Genomic DNA, 21,090 nt, shown 5'->3' on the forward strand with positions numbered 1-21,090 from the left:
TTTCTGTGCTATGGCGTGGGCGAAAGCCAGATTGAAATTTTTCAAAAAGGTTGTTTGTACTCAAATGGTGACAAAGTTGATTGTACACAACTTTTTCTAAAACTTTGGATAAAAATGGAAGTTTGGAGACAGGTCTAAAATTACTAAGAACAGAGGAGTCAAGTGTAGGTTTTTTAAGAAGTGGGTGGATAAGAGCATGCTTAAAATAAGGAGGCACTGAGCCAGAGATGAGGGAACTATTTATAATAACCAAAATACTAGGGCACACAGAGTCGATGACCTCTTTGAGCAGCCTTGTGGGAACAATGTCTAGGGGGCAGGTAGAAGATTTTATATGCATTATAATACCCTTGAGGTTTTCTACAGATACGGGAACAAATTAGTCAAAATTAGCCTCCAGGTTGAAGATAGCCGTAACAGAGAGGTCACGTGCAGGAGGGATTATTTGATTACGCATGTGTTCAACTCTCTTGGTAAAAAATAAACAAAAATTTTCACAGACCTCAGGAGAATGGTTAAGAGCAGTATTGGAAGGAATATTGGCCACTGTGTCAATAGTGTGGAACAGAATTTTATGAGATGAGATGGGATGAAACGATGGGATGAAACGAATGGGAGCAGATTTGATCTTAGAAGGGAGATGACACAACAATTCAAAGCTAATACTGGAGTGGTCAGAGATACCTCTATCTAAAACCTCTAGGTTCTCAAGATTCAGACCATGAGATGTTACGAGATCCAGAATGTGTCCCTGATCATGTGTGGGCCCAGAGACATGAACCGTCAAGTTAAAAGATTCCAATAAAGTTAAGAAGTCTTGAGCAAAAGTATTGTCAGGGCAACAAATGTGAATATTAAAATCACCAAGAATAAGGATTCTGTCATGGTTAGGCATTATTATAGAAAGTAGTTCAGCAAAGTCATCATTAAAATTAGAATTTGCCTTGGGAGGGCGGTAGACTAATACACAGAAAATATGATAAAACGTATTATTAAGGCTAAAAGAAAGTAACTCATATATTGTTCAGGGATCTAACATTCTGTAACATTAACTTGACAGCAAGTTTAACAATTCATCAATTTGCTGGGGAGCCCCTCTCAAGGACCCCTGGTGGTCCCCGGACCCCACGTTGAGAACCACTGGTCTAGGCTGTCAGTGTGGCGGAGAGCGGAGAAGGAGCCTGGAGCGGAGAAGGAGCCTGGTGCGAATGATACAAGCGAGTGCCCCCGCGTACACCAGTGTTCCTCGTGTAATAAAGCATTTCTCCACTAGATGGCGCATGTACTACACAACTGAATCTGTGCCTGCATATTTTTCACTTTCCTGAAATAAACGAGTCTGCTCAGTGCTCAGTAGTGTCTGCACTGGTCTGCTGTGAGGGGGAGACAGCTTGGTACAACGATCTTGCAAATGTAATACTTTGAATTAACTGGAGATTCATTGTCTCGTTCAAAATAATTTAAGCTTGTAATAATTTACTAAGGCCTCGAATCTTTGATTGCTAACCGTTTTACCCAGACCAGGCGAGCATGCCTACTTTGTAAAGTATTGGGCTACTTGTACATTCAAAATAGTTTATAGTAGCCTACTATTTTGAAATAAACAAGTAAAATGCTATTTCCTCTTAGCTTCATTTTGATATGCACGCAGGCTAAGCTTGCTTTATGTTTTCCTACTTTTTCTGTGTTCAAAGCAAGTCACAAGGCTGCCTGAAACAAAACAGGCACCGAGGTAAAGGTTTTAGACACTAGTAACAGATGTTGAAATACTATTCAAGCAGAACACATGGATCGCATGTATTGGTTTACATCATGTCACCAAATTGTACAGTAATGTGGAAACAACAATACGAGTTATTTTGCCACTACCAGCACCAACTGTGTGCATTTTCTTCAATTGATACCTTGAGCATTCACACATGAATGAAGCTGACATTACATTACTTAGACCTGTTAATTATTTTCAGCTCTTCAGAAGTGCAGAAGACCTAGGCCTTGCGTTTGTGTTTCTCAGTATCTTTAGAGTGTTGTGATTATTGTTTGACAGAACAGAATACACACCAAGCTTTATAGCATATTGTTTTTATGATCAAGAGAAATACCACTTCAGTAAAGCTTCGGGGCTTTTATTTTGAAGGGTGGGGGGACGAGATTCTACCGGAAGTGAGTATGCTTTATTGTGGTGACGACTGGGCTCACACTGCTTCACGTGTCATGGGTCAGAGTTTGGTGTTGTTTGGAGCAGATATGGAAGTGTTATAGAGCAGGCAGTGCACAAGCGGCGCGTATCTTTGTTCAGACTTGAGCTAGCTAACCCGAAGCTCCGCTAGCTTCGTGTTGTTGTCGTTAGCTTCACACTGAGATGCACCAGACCGCAGCTGATAAACCCTGGATGTGAAATGGACCAGTATGGGACGGACACGGAGGCGGATGAGCAGGAGACACCGCTGCTTCACCGAGGACAAGCTGAGAAAGTCCAAAGAGGTGAGTGTAAAATAACTTTAGCTATCGAACAGCAACGTTATCTGGAAGTGAAGTTCATCCCCACTAAGTTATCCGGTGTTTCCTCTGGAAATTGCTTATACCGTAGGCACGGTGGCATAGGCTTTGGTCCCAGGCAAAATATTCTCCATCTGTAATAATACTGCCAGGTGGTATTGTGTAACCTGACGCCACCGTCCAGACTGATAAAATTACTATTTACGGGAAAAAAAGGTCCGGATTCCAGCTGTAATATATCGCAGCAGCCGGAACCCTACCCCGCAGGGGACCTGTCACTACCGAGGCCTGTACGACAAAGCAGGATTTGGGGTTAGCGAGGTAACTTCAGGTTTAACCCTGGGTTTTTAGGGTTACGACGGTGGTTCACTTTTAACCGGGGTAGATCACCATGGTAACTTATGCTGCACGGCTAACCTGCTCCGGAAGGTTAAGTTCAGGGTATCGGATCAAAACGTATGAAAGACCCGCCTTCTGACCGATCAGCTGGCTGGAAACAGGGAGTCACCATTCCTACTGGATCCCGATATGGACAAATATACAAATGTAAATCACAATAAACAACTGAAAACTTTTTCACAATAAAAGCGTAATTTCTACAAAACCACAACACTCAAATATTGACTAAAAACAAAGCTTTTTGCACAAAAAAAACAAGTAGTTAAGCAGCAAAATACGACTATACAATCTCTGAAATGTTTTGCCATTATAAGAATTGTTGTAATAATTTACTTGAAAGTTCCCCTCTACATTTAAACAGAGATTTGGCATTTTTGGACTACATAGGCTACACAGATACAAACACTGCACAGGTCACCTTTCATTGTAACTGCACAAGTTATATGTCAAAACCAGAGGTTGGGACTCGAGTCACATGACTTGGACTCAAGTCAGACTCAAGTCACAGTTTCAAATACTTGAGACTTGACTTGATGCATGAAGAGAAGAATTGAGACTCGACTTGACTTGGGACTTGACTGTGACTTGTACTCTGATGACTGGAAAAGGTTTCTAAAGTCTTGACTTGAGATCTTGTGTTTGTGTAAATGACTTAGATTGAAAGTGATGAGATTTGTTCCAGCAGACGACTGAATTTAAATTCTGTTTTCTGAATTTGTATGGAATGATTGAATTTATTGAAGTTGAAACTGATTATAGAAATCAAACTCATGATGCTCTGACTAAGTTTTTATCCTATTAAAACCATATTGCATTGAAAATTCCTAGATATTTAGTTTTCTTTAAGATATTAAATTGATACTGGACTCTTGATTTGTTCTGACTTGACTTGCTGTTCTACATTTAGATTTGAGACTTGACATTTATGACATGGACTTGACTTGGACTTGACTTGGTAATCTACATTTGGACATGAGACTTGACATTTATGACATGGACTTGACTTGGTGTTCTACATTTAGACATGGGACTTGACTTGAGACTTGTGCCTCGAGACTTGAGACTGACTTGGGACTCGAGCAAAATGGACTTGGTCACACCTCTGGTCAAAACACTCCTACAGACCTGAACTTTCAGTACACACCAACATTTAGGCTCAAGCTGTTTGAGAAAAGTCAGCCATACTGTAATAATGTGACATTTGTAGAATAAAGTGGACACTGTACAGTTTACCTTTCATTGTAACAGCACAAGTTCTATGTCAAAACACTCATGCAGATGTGTACTTTCACTACACACTAACATTTAGGTCCAAGCTGTTTGATAAAAGGAGTGTGGCTGACTTTGTGGGCCTCAGGGTTTGCTTTGTGGCCCACCTTTAAACAACTTAATAAACCGACTATAAACACGTTTGCGATCTCAGGAAAGTAGTTCCGTAGCACAGAAAATAGTCAGCCTGACTTTTCGTGGTAACAGTTAGCGATTTTTACAATTGAAACTAAGTATTTGTGAGCTGTATTTAAAGGTTTTTAGCTTACAATTGGAGCCAATGACTTTCGGGTTGACGGCTAAAAACGGTAAGTGGGAAGTCGGAAAGTAACGGGAGTAGAGCAAACGCATTGTTGATTTTGTTATTTTCATAGGATTTGCTGACAGTAAGACATGCATTAAAAAACACCAGCCTTATCCTTTAAGGTTAGTGTTAAGGTTAGGCAACCTAAACAACATCTGGGAATGTTTTGGTTTCATGTAACCCTTTAGTGGTGGGAATGTTTAGGCCTATTTCTTGCACTTTTTGAGCATTTTAAGAGTTTGTGCTGACTGATTTTTGATGCTGTTATTTCAATTTTTATTTGTGTTGTTTAAAGCTGTCCTTACAGTTTCTATAATCTAAATCAGCATTTTAAAATTTTGTTATTTAAGAAAAAGTTAAACTCTCTTGTGACTGACATAATAAATGTGTTTTTAAATGTTTGAAGCATATTACAGTACTGTTTTTAATGTTTTTATCTTTTTAATATTATTGAGATAATATCGTAATTGTAAGATAGCCTAATTTTGGTCAAGACAATCATACTATGAAATTTTCATATCGGCACAGGCCTATTCAGGAGATCAGGCTTATCGGCTAGCTAATTCACAGCTAATTTACATCATGCTTTGAGGGCACATGGTTAACACCAGACAGACATCAATAAAAAAAATAACCCGTAACCAGTATTTCTCCCTGCCTGTCCTGTGCTTCTCTGCACACTGCAGTTGTTTTGGATTGACTTGCTGTTGGATCACGAGTTGTGGGATATCTGGTCTGAGCTCATAGTACAAGGATATTCCTACCTGAGCTATGAGACGGCCCACATTTACATAGTTGGAGTCACCTCCATAGATATGCTGAAACATAAGGCTATGCAAATGACCTGGCCATGAAAGACATGACTTCCATACAAAACAAGGGAGTGGCACTGGACTAACCTGAGCAATGCAATAGCCATGGTTTACATAATTACACTCAAGTCTGCAAGTAATCATAACCTAAAGTTTAGATATGAAAATAAACCACACATGAAAGATATGGAAATGAGTTGGATAAGTTACACTCAGTGTTTGGGGGAAAAAAAAGAAACTTTATTTCCAAAACACTACAAATCTATTTTGGGGAAAAAAAAAAAAAATTGTTATCTGAAATTTTAGCTCTGTTGCTTTTTTCTTACTCTCTTACATGTGGGAGAGAAAGTCAAGTCAAACTCCACTGCAGAATATGACAGTTAAATATTGCTTTGCATAACAGCAAACATACACACCTCAGAGAGCATTACGTAAGAGCATTACTTTACAAAGTGAGAATGTCCACTGGTGAGCATACAGTACACATGATCTGTGAACTAGCACTTAATTCAGTTATTTCTCCCTCACGCTCACCTCGCAGCCCCAGCATGCTGTTCGGCGCGCTATGGCCTGGCGTTCCTCTCCTGCTACGGCTTCTTCGTGGTCTACTCCTTGCGGGTCAACCTCAGCGTTGCCATGGTGGACATGCTCAACACCACTCACCAAACCAGCGACAACCACAGTGGCTCGGTGTGTCCCGCCCACGGCAGCCCCGCACGGCCACACAACCACACGGTGAGGGAGAACGTGACTGTGGCTGACCAGGTGGAGAGTAAGGCTGCGTTAGGGCTGGGCGATATGGACAAAATCAAATATCACGATATTTTTGACCAAATACATCAATATCGATATTGCGACAATATTGTAGGGATGACTATTGGTGCTTTCACAAAATATTTATACAATGAGATTTTTGATAAATAATCATCAGTAATGTGGATATAATGACTAAGTGGGTAAAGGCAAATAATAGAACAGCTAGAACAGTCTGGTAAGTTCAGAAAATGACATCACTTTACTGTAATGCAGCCTTTAAAATCAGGAAAAGACACTTATGCCATATCACAATATTACGATATCCAAAATCTAACACGATATCTAGTCTCATATCATGATATTGATATAATATTGATATATTGCCCAGCCCTAGGCTGAGTTCACACCAAGCTCAGTTGTTCTGAGCGGTTCATTCAAAATCTGGAGTGTTTATTGCTGTAGTTCGGTTTGTTTGGCCAGGTGAGAACAATGATATCCAAACTCTGGTGGCACCAAATAACGGCACTCAGACACCTGAAAATGTGACTCTCAGTCCGCTAACAAAAGAACTGCAGTGCAGTTTCTAAGGAGTGTGATTGTAATCCAAACCAACTACAGGAAATTATGCCATAACGCAAGGGTTTATGGGTAAAGAGAGATAGATGCTGACATCTGATAGCCAGCAGTTCCTCATTCTTGGAAAACCTAGCATAACAAAATGAACTGCGGGCAAACTGCAGTCTGCACTGATGCTCATATTCAGATATTTCTTCATATGTCTAAACTGGTATGAACACCAGAGAAGGTAAATTACAGAAAAGAGTGCAGACAAGTCCATCATGCTTAGCCAAAGTTACAGGGATGGGAACTGGATTTCTTTTGACTTGCACTCTAAATGTTAATAGTCTATTAAATAACATTCTCAAGGTGTTGAACAAGGCGCTGAACCCCCAGCTGCTCTAATGGAGCTAATCAGTGACCAACAGAGGAAGACTGGTTATCCAAAACTGCTCTTACATTACTGTGAGAACAGTCTTGCCTTAGTGCTATTATGTTGGGGCTATTAATAGATTGTGAGCTATAGGTTAGGTTGCTAATAGGCTGTGCTGATTGACCGCACCTCCACAGACATGATGCAGCAAGACCAGACCACAGTCCGCTATTGAAGTAGGCTATACTTATGTCCTTAAGTGTGTGTGTGTGTGTGTGTGTGTGTGTGTGTGTGTGTGTGTGTGTGTGTGTGTGTGTGTGTGTGTGTGTGTGTGTGTGTGTGTGTGTGTGTGTGTGTGTGTGTGTGTGTGTGTGTGTGTGTGTGTGTGTGTGTGTGTGTGTGTGTGCATGTGCATGTGTGGCAATCTTGGCCATGTTCACACACTCGTAACAAGCTGTTAGAGGCTTACGGATAGCAGCACTATTGGGGGGGAGCAATTATAAAGAGATGGGGGGGAGAGAGAAACAGACAGACTGACAAATTGGAAGGCACACTCATTGACTGACAGGGGCACACACACACATACACGTACACACACACACACACACACACACACTCATGCACACAGAGCTAAACAAACAGAAAAAATGGGTCCAGTCTCTGCAGTAATAGCTGTGATGCTTTTTGTGTCCTTAAATATTCACTTCTTTGCTTCCTGGATTTGATGCATTTGCAGCACAAGCTCATCATTAAAAGACACTGTGTTTTCCAGGGAGTAAAAGTAATGGGAGTTCATTTCATGGGGACTCTAAGTTGCACTGAACCATCATAATATCTGATTTATACTCTAATACAGTTGCCGCCCCTCCTCCCCCCCACAGGCCAGTGTGTACGACTGGGACTCGGAGACCCAAGGCTGGATCCTTGGCTCCTTCTTCTACGGCTACATCGTGACTCAGATCCCCGGCGGCTACCTGGCCAGCCGCTTCGGAGCCAAGTGGCTGATGGGCTTTGGGATCCTGTGTACTGTCATATTTACACTGCTCACCCCGGTGGCTGCTGACCTGGGCGCCGGCTACCTCATCGCCACCCGGGTGCTGGAGGGGATCGGAGAGGTAAGGGGTCATGATGTGGATCTCAGTCGGTTTAAAGACCCCGTGAAACAGGATGTTGGGGCGGGGCATAACGCAGGGAAGGATCATTCAAAAGTGTAAACCAATGGAATATCAGTCTGGGAGAGAAAGGCAGTTTTAGTTGATGGGTGATGGTTTTATTGGTTGGAATTTTTTATTTATGCCTTCTGGTGCAACATGAGGTCACCATTAAAGATGCACTGATTTCCAGGAAATAAAGGAAATGGCAGTTCATTTTATGGGGACTTTAATTCTGACGTGGAAGGGACTTCATTCAAAATACACTTTACATTATTTACATTATTTACACAAGCTAGTTACACAAAACCACAAGTGTAAATGTTACTCCACCCAAAATACAGTTAGCATTGTTTGCCCAAGTTAGAAGTACTAAGGGCAAACGGAAGGGCTTCTTTGCCTCAGCACACAACAATATTTACAAGCTAGTGATAATAAAACGTTTACACATTCTTGCAAGACCCATCATTGTCCCTAATGGACTCGTTAAATTAGACACAGACAGCCAGACAGATTAATGGATAGATGGGGAGTAGTAGGATGGATAAATGGATAAATGGATGGATGGATGGATGGATGTACTTGAGTGTGTTTTCTGCTCTCCTGCTGATGCTCTTGGTGCTCATGTTGGTCTTCAGGGAGTCACTTTCCCTGCAATGTACGCCATGTGGGCAGCGTGGGCCCCGCCGATGGAGAGGAGCCGCCTGCTCACCATCTCCTACACTGGTAGGACACACACACACACACACACACACACAAGGGATGAGCTCCAGGTTAAACATTCGCAGTGTGCATTAGACACACAGTGAAAAACATCTGACAGTGTTTGTGAGCAAACCTGTTCCTATTTCATGGATTTACTTAACAACCTGCCAAGGGCTGGTAAACTGAATACATTTACCTGTCAAACATAATTTCTATTAGTCAAAATAATCAATATACATTTTTCATAGAAATGTGTTTTCAGTGCTATTTCTTGTATAGAATCAGGTACTGTGTGTGATAGACAAGAACAAATAAGTTTTAAATTAAAACTTATTTATACAATGGATCTTTTTCACTGACTGGCCCATATCCAATATTTAATAAAAAGCTAATACCTGCCTGACATACATTGACTGTACAAAATATTAGGGTCATCTTTCTGATATTGAGTTGCAGCCCCTTTTGCACAATCCACACCTCCGTTGACTCAAAGCTTAACCTTCTCTAACTCGTCTGCTTCTCTTTATCCAGCCTACCTCTCCTGCTTTGTGATTGATTGGTATCGATTTAGTAAGGGAAATCGATAAGGGATAATGGCTTTTACCTGGATTCTTTTTGTAAAGCACTTTGTAACTGCATTTTGATAAGTGCTATATAAATAAAGTTGATGATATTATTGTTGTCTTCTGTTTTCCACCTCAGGAGCACAGCTGGGGACGGTGATCGCCCTCCCTCTGTCTGGTGAAATCTGCTTCTACCTGGGCTGGACCTACGTCTTCTATGTGTTTGGTAATACCAGTTAGTGGGGGGAAATTAGGGGGGGGGGGAGGTGGTTTTAGGGGCCCCTTCAGAGAGGCGAGGTGACTCTGTATTAACTTAGATGCTTTCCAGAGGGGGGACCCAAGCGTCACGTCCTGTCAGTGGGCCCAGATTTCCCAGTAATGCCACTGGTTATGGTATTTCTGGAATATTTTGGAATTTTTAGAGGTGTATAAAGGGGGGAAAGTCGAGGAATTTTTGCTGGGAAAGACTCAGGGAATTTTACAAAAGGGGCCACTTTAATGGAATTTATGAGAATATATTTTACAACATATTTCACACATCCATTGAAACCAGAAAAACAACATTAACAAACCAGGAAGGAATAATGTTTTTGGTTGTGGAAGCGCTCCCAACTTAGTTATGGAAAGTCAGGGAATTTCACATCAGGGCCACGGTGGGAAACCTGTGCCGCTGAATACCACCCCTCCTCCTCTCCTTGAAAACAAAACATGAACGATGATGTTTCAGCTTCTCTGATTGGCTGAAAATGCACACTTGGTTTAATGAGTTTAGTACACAAGACTTTAAAGTGTAGCAGCACTCCAAACATCATATAAGCGTGTGGCTCTACTTGCAAGTCTCGCATATTTCAGAATCTCTGAACTCAAGGGGCCTCTCCATTGACTAGTCGCTGATTTTCTTTTTTCTTTTTTGCTTTGGATAAGCTTTTTACACTTCTTCTTCACCATGTTTTTCTTTTTTAGCCTGAGACGAGCTGTGTTTCCACTGCTCATGCACAGTCATCGTGTTTGTTCCTCTTTCCTCTTTGGTTTGTGGAAATGATGTTTTAGCAAGTTGAAGAAGAAAACGTTACAGATGCAGCCATTGTAGAAGTCCCACTTTTTTTTTTCCTGCTTGCTGAGCTACTGCTGTAATTTGGCTTCATTCCCAAGCGGAACTTTTTGGATAAATTAAACAAATTAAGTGTTCTCTTTTTTCAGCCATCAGAAGTTAAAAAGAATGGTCGAGTAGCGAGTCCAGTTGGTTGGGAGTTTTAGAGTTTTATGTTGCAACATGCTCATGTGTTTCGTGTCCCAGAAGAGTGTCCCATCCTCACTAATTGAGACGCTGTAGATTCGCCCTATTTGCCCAAATGAATTCTGGTGTCAGGTGTGGTCACTGGTGGGAAATCTTCTCGAAAACATAAGAGCGAAATCCAAACTGTCTCCTAAACAGCAACAGAGAAAGCTGGAGTCACCAACGTGAGATCTTTTTCCTCTTTTGTCTCTTTGGTTTCCTTTGGTACAAAACAATCAGACAGACCTGTTTGGTAAACATGAGCGAGCTGAGTTTACTGACGTCACCTTCCAGGATTTCTGGGTATTAAAGTTCAAATTTTTCAAATGGTTACATCTCGCTGACATCTAGATCCACCAGGGTGTGAAGTTGCGTATTGCAGCCTCAAAGAAAGAACTGTCTGCAGAAGTAATGCAGGATAAATGCATGGAGGAGGACTTCTATAACGGGCACCAATGTAAATCTGATGTAAAATGAGGGTTCATCGTGTGTTCAGGTGCTGTTGGCCTGGTCTGGTTCGTCTTGTGGGCCTTGCTGGCTTTTGACACCCCAAACACTCACCCACGGATCTCCGAGCGAGAGAGACTCTACATCACCACCTCCCTGAAGAACGAGGTAACACATCAGACTAGTAAGGAAAGTAGAATGACAAACAAGGCTGCTTGGGTTCGTGGGAGGTGAAAGTTTGTTTGCTTTATCATTGCTGTCATTGCTTTGGCAAGCCTAGATCTAGATTTCCAACCCATTACTGACATTGCTACTTCAGCTCACTGAAACCGATTTTATTATTTATCCCAGTGGGAAATTCAATATCACAAATTCAAAATCCAAATTAGAAACTTTAGTGCAGTTGCCATGTTCTAAAACATGCATTTGTCTGGAATTAAAAACATTGGTGAATTTACGGGCTAGTTATGTAGTGTGGATGAAATGGATATTGGTTTGTGGAGCTAATAAATTGTCCCATACATTATATAGAGATTCTTGAAACTGCTAGAAAATTTTCTTTCCATTATTTTTGATTTAACATTTTTGTTGAATTAGGTTAGTAAAACCATGTAGAAAACAACATAGACATAAGCACTCCAAAAAGCAATAGCCTAACATGAACTACAGTGTTGTGATTTATTTATTTATATATTTATTTAATTCTTTTGACATACAACTCATTCTCAATCTCCTGTTCATGTTGAATGGGAGATTAGATGCCTGAGTGATGTTTTGATATCGCCAAGGCGGTAACAGAGTTAGAAAGTATTTTCATAGCACATTCCTGTCTTATACAACACTTGAAGCCTGCAGTACTCTTTTATTGGACAGTACTGTTTCACAATCTCAGTGTATTGCAGCATTTTATTCTCTTATCTTTCTTACTCAGCTGTTAGGCCACAACATTCACCATGAATCTGCAGTTTAAGTGTTGCCTCCTTAAAGGAATAGTTCACCCAAAAATGAAAATTCTGTCATCATCTCCTCCCCCTCATGCCAAATGAAACACAGGTGAAATTTGTTAGTCCATATAACACACAGGGAGGCTGCCAGCACAACTTGGTAGCAGCCTTCTCCAAAACAACTGAAGTCAATGGGGACCTGTTCTTTAGAGCTCCAAAACAAAAACAGCCAAACAATCACACTGTGAATAGAAAGACCTATACACCATTATTTGTTGCAAATCAATCAGCTGTAGTTGGACTGGACTGGACTGGTGGAAATGGCAACATCCTCTTCTGTCAGGCCTGCTGTCAGTTTCCAGCAGTCGCAAAGAAGTTAAAACAGATCTTAGTGGTACAAATTGCAATATGCAATGAAAGTTGAATTCATAGTTGAATAAAATTGCCTCTAGAAATCGAATCAAGGGGGCAAAAACTTCCCTCTGAAACAAAAGTAAATTTCTTCCCCCGATAGGGACTGATGAATGCCGTTGCAGCTGAAAAGCATTCGTTTTTAATATTAAAGCTTTGTCAATCGTTCTTCAAGAGTAACTGAATTTTTTCATTCTTCCACCCACTGATTTACACAGGACTGCAATATGCAATGTGTAGTTATTACAGATGTATCAGTGATTAGGCATCAAAGGTTATTATTAGTATTAATGGAGAATCTGTCTATCCATCTATCCATCCATCCCTGGTGTGTACTTGCCGTTTGCTCCAGCTGTCCAGCTCGATGGACCACATCCCCTGGGGCTCCATAGTGACGTCCGGAGCGCTGTGGGCCATCGTTGTCGCTCACTTCTCCTACAACTGGACCTTCTACACCCTGCTCACCCTGCTGCCCACCTACATGAACGACATACTGGGCTTCAGCATACAGCAGGTGAGAAATTCTGGATCTCTCTCTCTCTCTCACACACACACACACACACACACACACACACACACAGGCCTCATTTGTACTCAGCAATGCAGGCAAACACTAGCAGGGAGAATAGGGTTGTGTTTATAAAATTGTAAGAGTATCCGAGAGTGGAATTGTCATGAAAAACCTATTTATACCCAGATCTGAATCACGTATAGTAACCGTATGATAATAAAAAAAAAGTTAAATACTCATGTGCTGTGTGGTGACTTCTGTCTCCTGTCCACAACAGAACGGCATGCTGTCGGCTCTGCCCTACATCGGCTGTGCTGTGCTGGCGGTGCTGGCCGGCCAGCTTGCCGACTACCTGAGGGAAACCTGCCAGTACCCTACTGTCGCTGTCAGGAAGGCCTTCTCCTTCGTCGGTGAGGAGGGGGAATATCACTACTATAATAGAATAATAATAATAAGCTTTATTTATGTATTACAGCACCCTTCGTACATGAAATGCAGCTCTGAGTGCTTTACAGTAAGTAGTGGAGAAACAAATACAGGTAAAAAAAAAAAAAACTAAAAAAACAATAAGACTTAATAAAATCATGAAAGAGAATTAAAACACAATGAAATAGAAGCAGAACATTAGCAGATAACAAAATTGAAGAACAATAAAACAGGGATTAAAAGCAATATTAAACACATATGTTTTGAGATTCTTTTTAAAAGTGCAGAGTGTATCAATGGTTCTCAGATTTTGTGGGAGAGAGTTCCATGGGTTGGGACCATAGTCACTAAAAACAGATTCCCCACACTTCATTACTATTGGATGATCTGAGGGATCTCGAACATATCTTTACAATCATATTGCTAAGGTATACAGGGGCCAAACCATGAAGACACTTAAAAACGAATAAAAGAATCTTAAAATCTATTCTAAAAGATGCGGGTAGCCAGTGAATAGATTTAAGAGCTTGAGTGATGTGATCTCTAATTCTGGTGTGAGTTAATAATCTGGCAGCAGCGTTTTGAACTCGTTGTAGATTTGCAATGGCGCTCTTGGATAAGCCAGATAAAAGCGCATTGCAGTAGTCCAATCTAGACAGTACACACTGTCTGGAAGAACAGTTGTCTTGTGATGCTACCAAGCCACAGTCTTCCACCGCCGGTCACTGAGCACGTTCACTTGAGCAATTTGGGATAGTTGTTGAGCGAAGAGGGAGCGTTATTCACTTGCTTTCTGTTATTCACTTTGCTTTTCTCAGGTTTTCCTAGCTGCTTCTCTAACCTTAAGGCTACTGCCAACACCTGATGGCAATGAGATTTAGGTTCACATTAGATGTAGTGTTTCTATGTAAAAGGAGACTTCTACACACATGTATATAGATTTTATGTTATTTGGGTTTTTATGTTTCGTTGTTCTCAGTTAAACTAAAAATACAATAATTCAGGATTGGTCAGCAGCCCTGAATTCACTGTTGTGCCGCCACTTGGACCAATCTGAGCTGGGATTGGGACTACAGGCTAGTGTTACTTCTGACTGGTGGAGCTGACTACAGGCTAGTGTTACTTACTTCTGACTGGTGGAGCTGACTACAGGCTAGTGTTACTTACTTCTGATTGGTGGAGCTGACTACAGGTTAGTGTTACTTACTTCTGACTGGTGGAGCTGACTACAGGTTAGTGTTACTTATGATTGGTGGAGCTGACTACAGGCTAGTGTTACGTATGATTGGTGGAGCTGACTACAGGCTAGTGTTACTTATGATTGGTGGAGCTGACTACAGGCTAGTGTTACTTACTTCTGACTGGTGGAGCTGACTACAGGCTAGTGTTACTTATGATTGGTGGAGCTGACTACAGGCTAGTGTTACTTATGATTGGTGGAGCTGACTACAGGCTAGTGTTACTTACTTCTGACTGGTGGAGCTGACTACAGGCTAGTGTTACTTACTTCTGACTGGTAGAGCTGACTACAGGTTAGTGTTACTTATGATTGGTGGAGCTGACTACAGGCTAGTGTTACCTTACACACATAAAAATAGTCAAGTGTTACCTCTGAAAGTGTTAAAATCAACACATAAAAATGGTCAAGTGTTAACTCTGGAAGTGTTAAAATCAACACTGTCTGTATTTATGAGTTCAAGCAACATTATTAACACTGGAAAAATTAGCAAATTTGCCCTGCTTCTGATTGGTGGGGCTGACTACAGGCTTGTCTCACATACCCAAAAGGCCATGCTGCAAGAACGCAGAAGAAGCAGAGCCTTCACTGTAGGAGTGAAACTTAATATTCCTCTGATGATGTTTTCACTGGTTGTGTGTGTTTTTGTGTGTGTTTGTGTAGGTATGATCGGCCCGGCAGTGTTCCTGGTGGCAGCAGGATATACAGGCTGTAACTACATCCTGGCTGTAACCTTCCTGACCATCTCCTCCTCACTGGGCGGACTGTCGGCCGCTGGCTTCAACATCAACCACCTCGACATCGCGCCCTCGTGAGACTGCGACCCCTTCCTATCACTGAAATATTCTTTGGCAATGCAGGGAAACAAAAAACATCAACGTTTAAAATTCATATGAAGGGTTTATTTCCAAATCGCTGTATATCCTTTTTAAGGCAAGGCGAGGCAGATTTATTCGTATAGCACATTTCATACACTGAGGCAATTCAAAGTGCTTTACAGAGTAATAAAAAATACAGTAAAGGTTAAAAATTTACAATTAAAAAGTGCAAAAGTACAGACAAGAAATCCACAAGAAAAAGACATTGCAAGAGGATTAGAAAAGTGAAAAGTGCATTAAAATCACATTTAAAAGAAAATAAAAAAGACATAAATAAATAAATATTACAAATATTTTAAGAAGAATTTTGCTTCTTGAAATTCATCATTCAACATTTCAACACAACAGATAATTCCATCCTCAGAAACATATTTTGTTTGGGGGGGTTTTTTGGTCCATGACTGGGTCAAAGCAAGTGTATAATTGTGTACAACACAATTTTAGCTTTCTATAATTGATAATCGTAGAATTTGGCGATATTGAAACATTTTGTTTTCTTTAGAAAGCCTGCAGTAATTTTAAATGGTCAAGATGTTGATAAACCATGCAGAAAGTGCAATAAAATGTTATTCAAATCATTTGGACTAATTAACAATAAATGTTAGATCTTGTTATCGTGAACGTGAATTTTAACCATAATGATGCGTCCCTGGTGTGTGCGGGAACCTTTCTTCATATGAATATATTCAGGATGACAATACCAAGATCAATTTAGCAGTACTTTCATAAAACCTCATAAAACCACTGTAATGGATTTAGCAGGTAATGTGTAATGTGGGCAAGTTACCAAACTGTGTATTTGTCTTTGTAGGTATGCTGGCATCCTGCTGGGAATCACCAACACCTTCGCCACTATCCCCGGCATGGTGGGGCCAGTCATAGCGAGAGCGTTGACCAAACAAGTCAGTAACACACGTTCACATTCACACTGGATTTGATTCCATATGATTTCATTTACCAACAACTACTGTTTGTGGCCTAAATATATTTCACATTAACCTCAGATCTATACTGCTGTCCTTACAATGGCAAACTGCAGTAACTGGTTTATGTCTCAAAGGTCATGACTAGGGTTTAGATTTCATATTGACAATTATTATACCCATAAACTCTGCACTGTCCACTTCTGTAACAACAGTAGTTTTCCAGGGGCAGGAGATAAACTTTACAGTATTTTTTTTATGACCAGACTTGAATTCCCTTATTCCCTCTGCAGCTGTCCATAAATGAAATTATGCATAGGACACAATTACAGGTTTACAGCCAGTAATACCATCCAAAGTAATGGATTAAAGTTCATATACAAGAATTCATACACACACAGTGAGAGAGAAAAACAGGAGCCTACTAGCTCTGTATGTGTGCAGAGGAACAAGAAAAAAAGCATAAAAAGTGATGTGGGCAGTAAATATGCAATGGTGAAGTGATTGTGAGCCCAAAGTTGATTTTATTTGAGCCATGCTTTAAGTTTAGACTTAAAACTGGAGCAGTCTTATGGTGCTGAGCTTCACTGCGGCCCTAAAACTCTTTATTCAGATACAGCTGAAAATGCCTTCAAATTTTAATCTGCCGATCTGCACATGAACCTCGTAGTCACTGTGTCATTTCACATCGAAAGTAATGAGGGCAGATTGCCAAAAACATCACTGTGCTCAGTGTGAACTCATGCCCTCGTGTTCCTAGGTTAACCGATGGTATCCTTACCTTACCTTTTTAGGATTATCAAGTTAACATTTCTTACCTTACCTTTTTAGGATTATCAAGTTAACATTTTGGCCACCAAGAGGCATGCATGGTCCATCAAGATCACTTGTTTTCTTTATTGTCCTGGTCCGTGTAAAGAGAATTGTTACATTTGTGTGTAAAATTCACTTTGAATATGATTTAATTTGATGCACATGATATACAATTTACCTTCATGTGGTTCAAAAGAAAATGAAAGCTGTCAGACTTCAACCTCTGATCTTGTCACCACAAAATGAAATGAGAATTGCATCAATAGTAATGCTTTAAGAATAAATGAATAGGAGCGCTGCGTGGGTCAGCTTTGTCCAAGTCAAAGATACACAGAAACTCTTTGGATGGACCATGTAGTAACAACAGCTTAATCCTCTTGGTTTTGCAATGGGACAGCTATAAAATCAACCGACACAAACTTAAATACTGCCTGTCACTTGGGTTGCAACTTTTTTCACTACTACAGTGTTTATCAGATTCTTCAAATCTGTGTATTTGGGGTTATTGGGGTTCCTCCACAGGGAGGTCAGAGGTCAGGTTCATATATAGAGCAGCACCACTGGAGCTCAGCTGGTAGGGATTCAGTGTCTTGCTCAAGGACACTTCAGCAGGGTGGATGGTTGCCGTCACAGGTGCTGAAACCTCCCTGCTCACTCCACCCTGCTGCAGACCTTTGTCGGTTGATTTTACAGCGCTCCCTACTTATAACCAAGACGAAAAGCCCTGCTTGCACGGGACTGATATCACCTGGGGACGTCGCAGAGATTTTGCAGATTGCAGAGATCAGTGATTTTAATCCTGTGTAAATCTGCCATATCTAAGTAAAAATTCCAGCACAAATTACCTTCTGTATTTTGGTGAAGACAGACGTCCCCTGATGAAATTACTAATCCCGTGCGTAACTTGTTTATGGTGTACAATTTCTTCTAGACGCACAATTTCTATCTTCCTCTTGTCATGAAAAACGGAGGCAGTAGTGGAATCTACACTGGAAGGTTTTGAATGCATTTTCAAAACAAACTTCCAAGGTTGACAAACTGTAATATTTTGACCTTTATACATTTGTATCTGGGGCACCGGTGATTTCAGTGAATTTCATTGCCACACGAATGCGTTTCAAGAAACAGAGGTTGAGGGGGCAAAACCATTAATTGCATGCTGTCCCAATAATAATAGTCTCGTGCAAATGGAGCTAAACTTTTTTCATTCCAATATTACTCCAATATCAATATGTCTTAAACTCTGCTGATTCTCCTCTAGAACACTATACAAGAATGGCAGACTGTGTTCTACATCTCCGCCGGTATCAACCTGTTCGGGGCGGCGGTCTACACCCTGTTTGGCCGAGGCACGGTGCAGCCCTGGGCCGTCCCCAGGTCCTACTCTCACGGAGACTGAGCACCGAAGACGAGTACCAGACAATATCCCGTTAACTGAATGGACAGAACTGAATCATAGGTTTTAACGCTTTTATACAAAGGGTAGATTCAGCCAAGCAATCTGATTGGTCAAAGACGCGTTCTAGCCATTCTGATAATTCCCAGAAAGAATGGCTGAGTGTGAGTTATTTACTGTGAATATGGGTACTCGGATGCTGCTGGATGCCAAACCTGTAATCACAGTAATGAACGATGGCAGATTGGAGTTTTGGTTCTACAAACATTTCCCAGGCAGAGCTGCTCTGGAGTGGGCGGGGCCAAAGAGCCAGTTTTTCTGGGTAAGTAATGTTGAGTGAAGCTTTTTTACGTTTTGGAACTGAACAACCAACCAACAGAGTGACTTATACTAGTTGCTGGTCACAGCTAAAAACGCAATTTAGCCATACTAAGTTATCTAGGTTAGCTAGTTAGCCTAGCTGTCCTTCCAAATTCAAACTATCCATACTAGCCTGTAGCTATCTAGGTAAAATAGTTAGCTAGCTGCTGACCTTCCAACATCATGAATACCATGGTCATGAATGACAAAAATAAGTCAATGCCACTTATGTTTTTATTTATATTTTGACCACAGTTCCTTCTTTGCCTTTCAAGTTTGCCACTTGGCTAACTTGCGCTCTGAAAAACTGGTTCTTTGGCTCCGCCCACTGAGCTTTGACTCAACCAAGGAGTTTATCCCTGCCTCCAGAGCAGCTCTGCCTCTTAGAAATGTAAAACTCCAATCTGCGCCCTTTTGGGTATTATTGCTATATCAGCCTGCACTCTTAAGAAGGACGTCATTCCCATCACTTCTGTGTGTCAAGTTTGAGACAACACACATTGGTGTTGCTTTCCGACCGATCACATGTACATGTTGTGTTATTGTGTGTTTTTAAAAATGTGCTGAAAAGTAACAAACTTGTGTCATCCCAAACTAGACACAAGCTGTGTTTAAGGTAACATCCTTTTTGGGAATGTGCTGTGGCTGCACTGCGCACAAACACTAGTTGGGAAAACAAGCCTTACAATGAAGCCTCTTAATTAGATTTTAAAGCTCTCTGTCCTTTTTGTGATTGTAAATGGACCATTTCCTTGTATTTCTTTGCCATATGGTGCAATTAAGGGATTATGTTTTTATTTTGTTTTCTTTTTTCCTTGTAGATTATCATGTAGCAGATGGTTGTCGTGTCCACCAGGCACCTCTTTTATTTAAGCTAGCAACTCGAAACAGATAGATATAGAAAGCACTGCTCATGACTGCTGCTATTGCTGAGTATTGAAAGCCATTTAAAGCCAGCACATTTGCTAAAAGTTAAAATATTTGCGACCTCTAGTGGTAAAAAAAAAAAAAAATGCAAAGCTGTCGGTGCTTTCCACTTTCCAGGGACAGGGACAAGAAGCCGGCGCTGTAAAGAGCTTCCTGGTGGACACAGCCTTAGTTTTGTTTACATGATTTGCACTTTGTGACGGTGTCAAATCTCAGGTCTCTTGTTATGTCTCGTAAGGATCGAAAAGGAAGCTTGTTCACTTTTAACAGATTTATTGATGTTTAACAGTAAGGTCTGCTGCCTCATTTATAAAAGTGTCATTGATTTAGATTCAACTGTACAATTATTTCAAATATGAAAACACAAATGCCAAATGAAAATGACATCTGTGACATTCATACCATGGCTAATGGTAGTAATTTGTTTTAGCATTTGATTTAAATAATCACTGTAGCCAGCTGATTTTGACATATAAATTCTCCATGAACTTTGGACCATAGATTGATTGTAAGCACAACATCTGTGCAGAAGAACCCTTTATAAATATGGCATCTGAAGAGGGAAAGCAGAAATAAGCCACAAGTGAAACATTTTGCCTTGGTTGTTATTTCTGCCAACAAGTAGCGCCCTCACCCTAACTTATCATGCACTGCACTTGTGCCTTATTACATTAGCCTAACCAGGGCCAGACAATTCAGGACTGAAGACGCACATGTAGAAATACTATTCCTCACTGTACAGATGAATTCAAGTTACTGATTATTTTCTTGTTTTAGTTTTACAGCAGTCTTAATGTACAGGATAAGGGAACACTTGGAGGATATGATATCTGCCAACTTGTCAGTAGATAATCGTTTTAAATTCCTCTCTGGAAAAATGTCTCAAATCTCTGTCATGTATTGTAAATGCATTATGTCATTTTATTCACCAAATACAGTTATGGTCTAAGCCAATATTATGTTGGATTATTATTTTATTACAAGCATCTTACTAAAAAGAGGAACCATGTGCTTTTGATACCTCAATACTGTATATTGTAATAGTTCTGAAACATTTATGAGAAAAGATGAACCATTAGATGATAAAGTCATCTTCCCCCTAATTTCATTTGGACCATAAACTCCCTTAATGTAACATCATGGTTATATGTA

At 40.6% G+C, this 21,090-nt stretch overlaps 1 protein-coding gene across 2 annotated transcripts; it reads left to right on the top strand.

Annotated features, from left to right (window-relative positions):
* The first annotated feature begins 2,230 nt into the window (after nucleotides 1–2,230).
* On the top strand, nucleotides 2,231–20,887 carry slc17a5 (solute carrier family 17 member 5). 2 transcript variants are annotated; one of them, XM_071529611.1, is made up of 11 exons: nucleotides 2,231–2,484; nucleotides 5,825–6,018; nucleotides 7,852–8,085; nucleotides 8,760–8,847; nucleotides 9,529–9,615; nucleotides 11,162–11,280; nucleotides 12,820–12,981; nucleotides 13,256–13,388; nucleotides 15,305–15,452; nucleotides 16,331–16,421; nucleotides 18,517–20,887. In XM_071529611.1, exons 1-11 carry the CDS (start codon nucleotides 2,400–2,402, stop codon nucleotides 18,652–18,654), a joined length of 1,479 nt encoding a protein of 492 aa, XP_071385712.1. In that variant the 5' UTR covers nucleotides 2,231–2,399; the 3' UTR covers nucleotides 18,655–20,887. The 2 variants fall into 2 exon arrangements, with proteins under 2 accessions (XP_071385712.1, XP_071385715.1); XM_071529614.1 differs by having other exon boundaries at nucleotides 9,532–9,615.
* The last annotated feature ends 203 nt before the right edge of the window (nucleotides 20,888–21,090 follow it).

Source organism: Centroberyx affinis, unplaced genomic scaffold, assembly GCF_046629955.1.
Source record: "Centroberyx affinis isolate AG114_WGS23_722 - 3 ecotype Tasmania unplaced genomic scaffold, CSIRO-AGI_Caff_v1 ptg001814l_1, whole genome shotgun sequence".
Classification (NCBI taxonomy): Eukaryota; Metazoa; Chordata; class Actinopteri; order Beryciformes; family Berycidae; genus Centroberyx; species Centroberyx affinis.

Excerpts from the sequence above, each read along its gene's own strand:
- slc17a5 (XM_071529611.1), top strand. The coding sequence starts at position 2,400 with ATGGACCAGTATGGGACGGACACGGAGGCGGATGAGCAGGAGACACCG. Across the intron at positions 8,086-8,759 it reads TGCTGGAGGGGATCGGAGAG|GGAGTCACTTTCCCTGCAAT; the intron begins GTAAGGGGTCAT and ends GTTGGTCTTCAG. Across the intron at positions 9,616-11,161 it reads CTACGTCTTCTATGTGTTTG|GTGCTGTTGGCCTGGTCTGG; the intron begins GTAATACCAGTT and ends TCGTGTGTTCAG.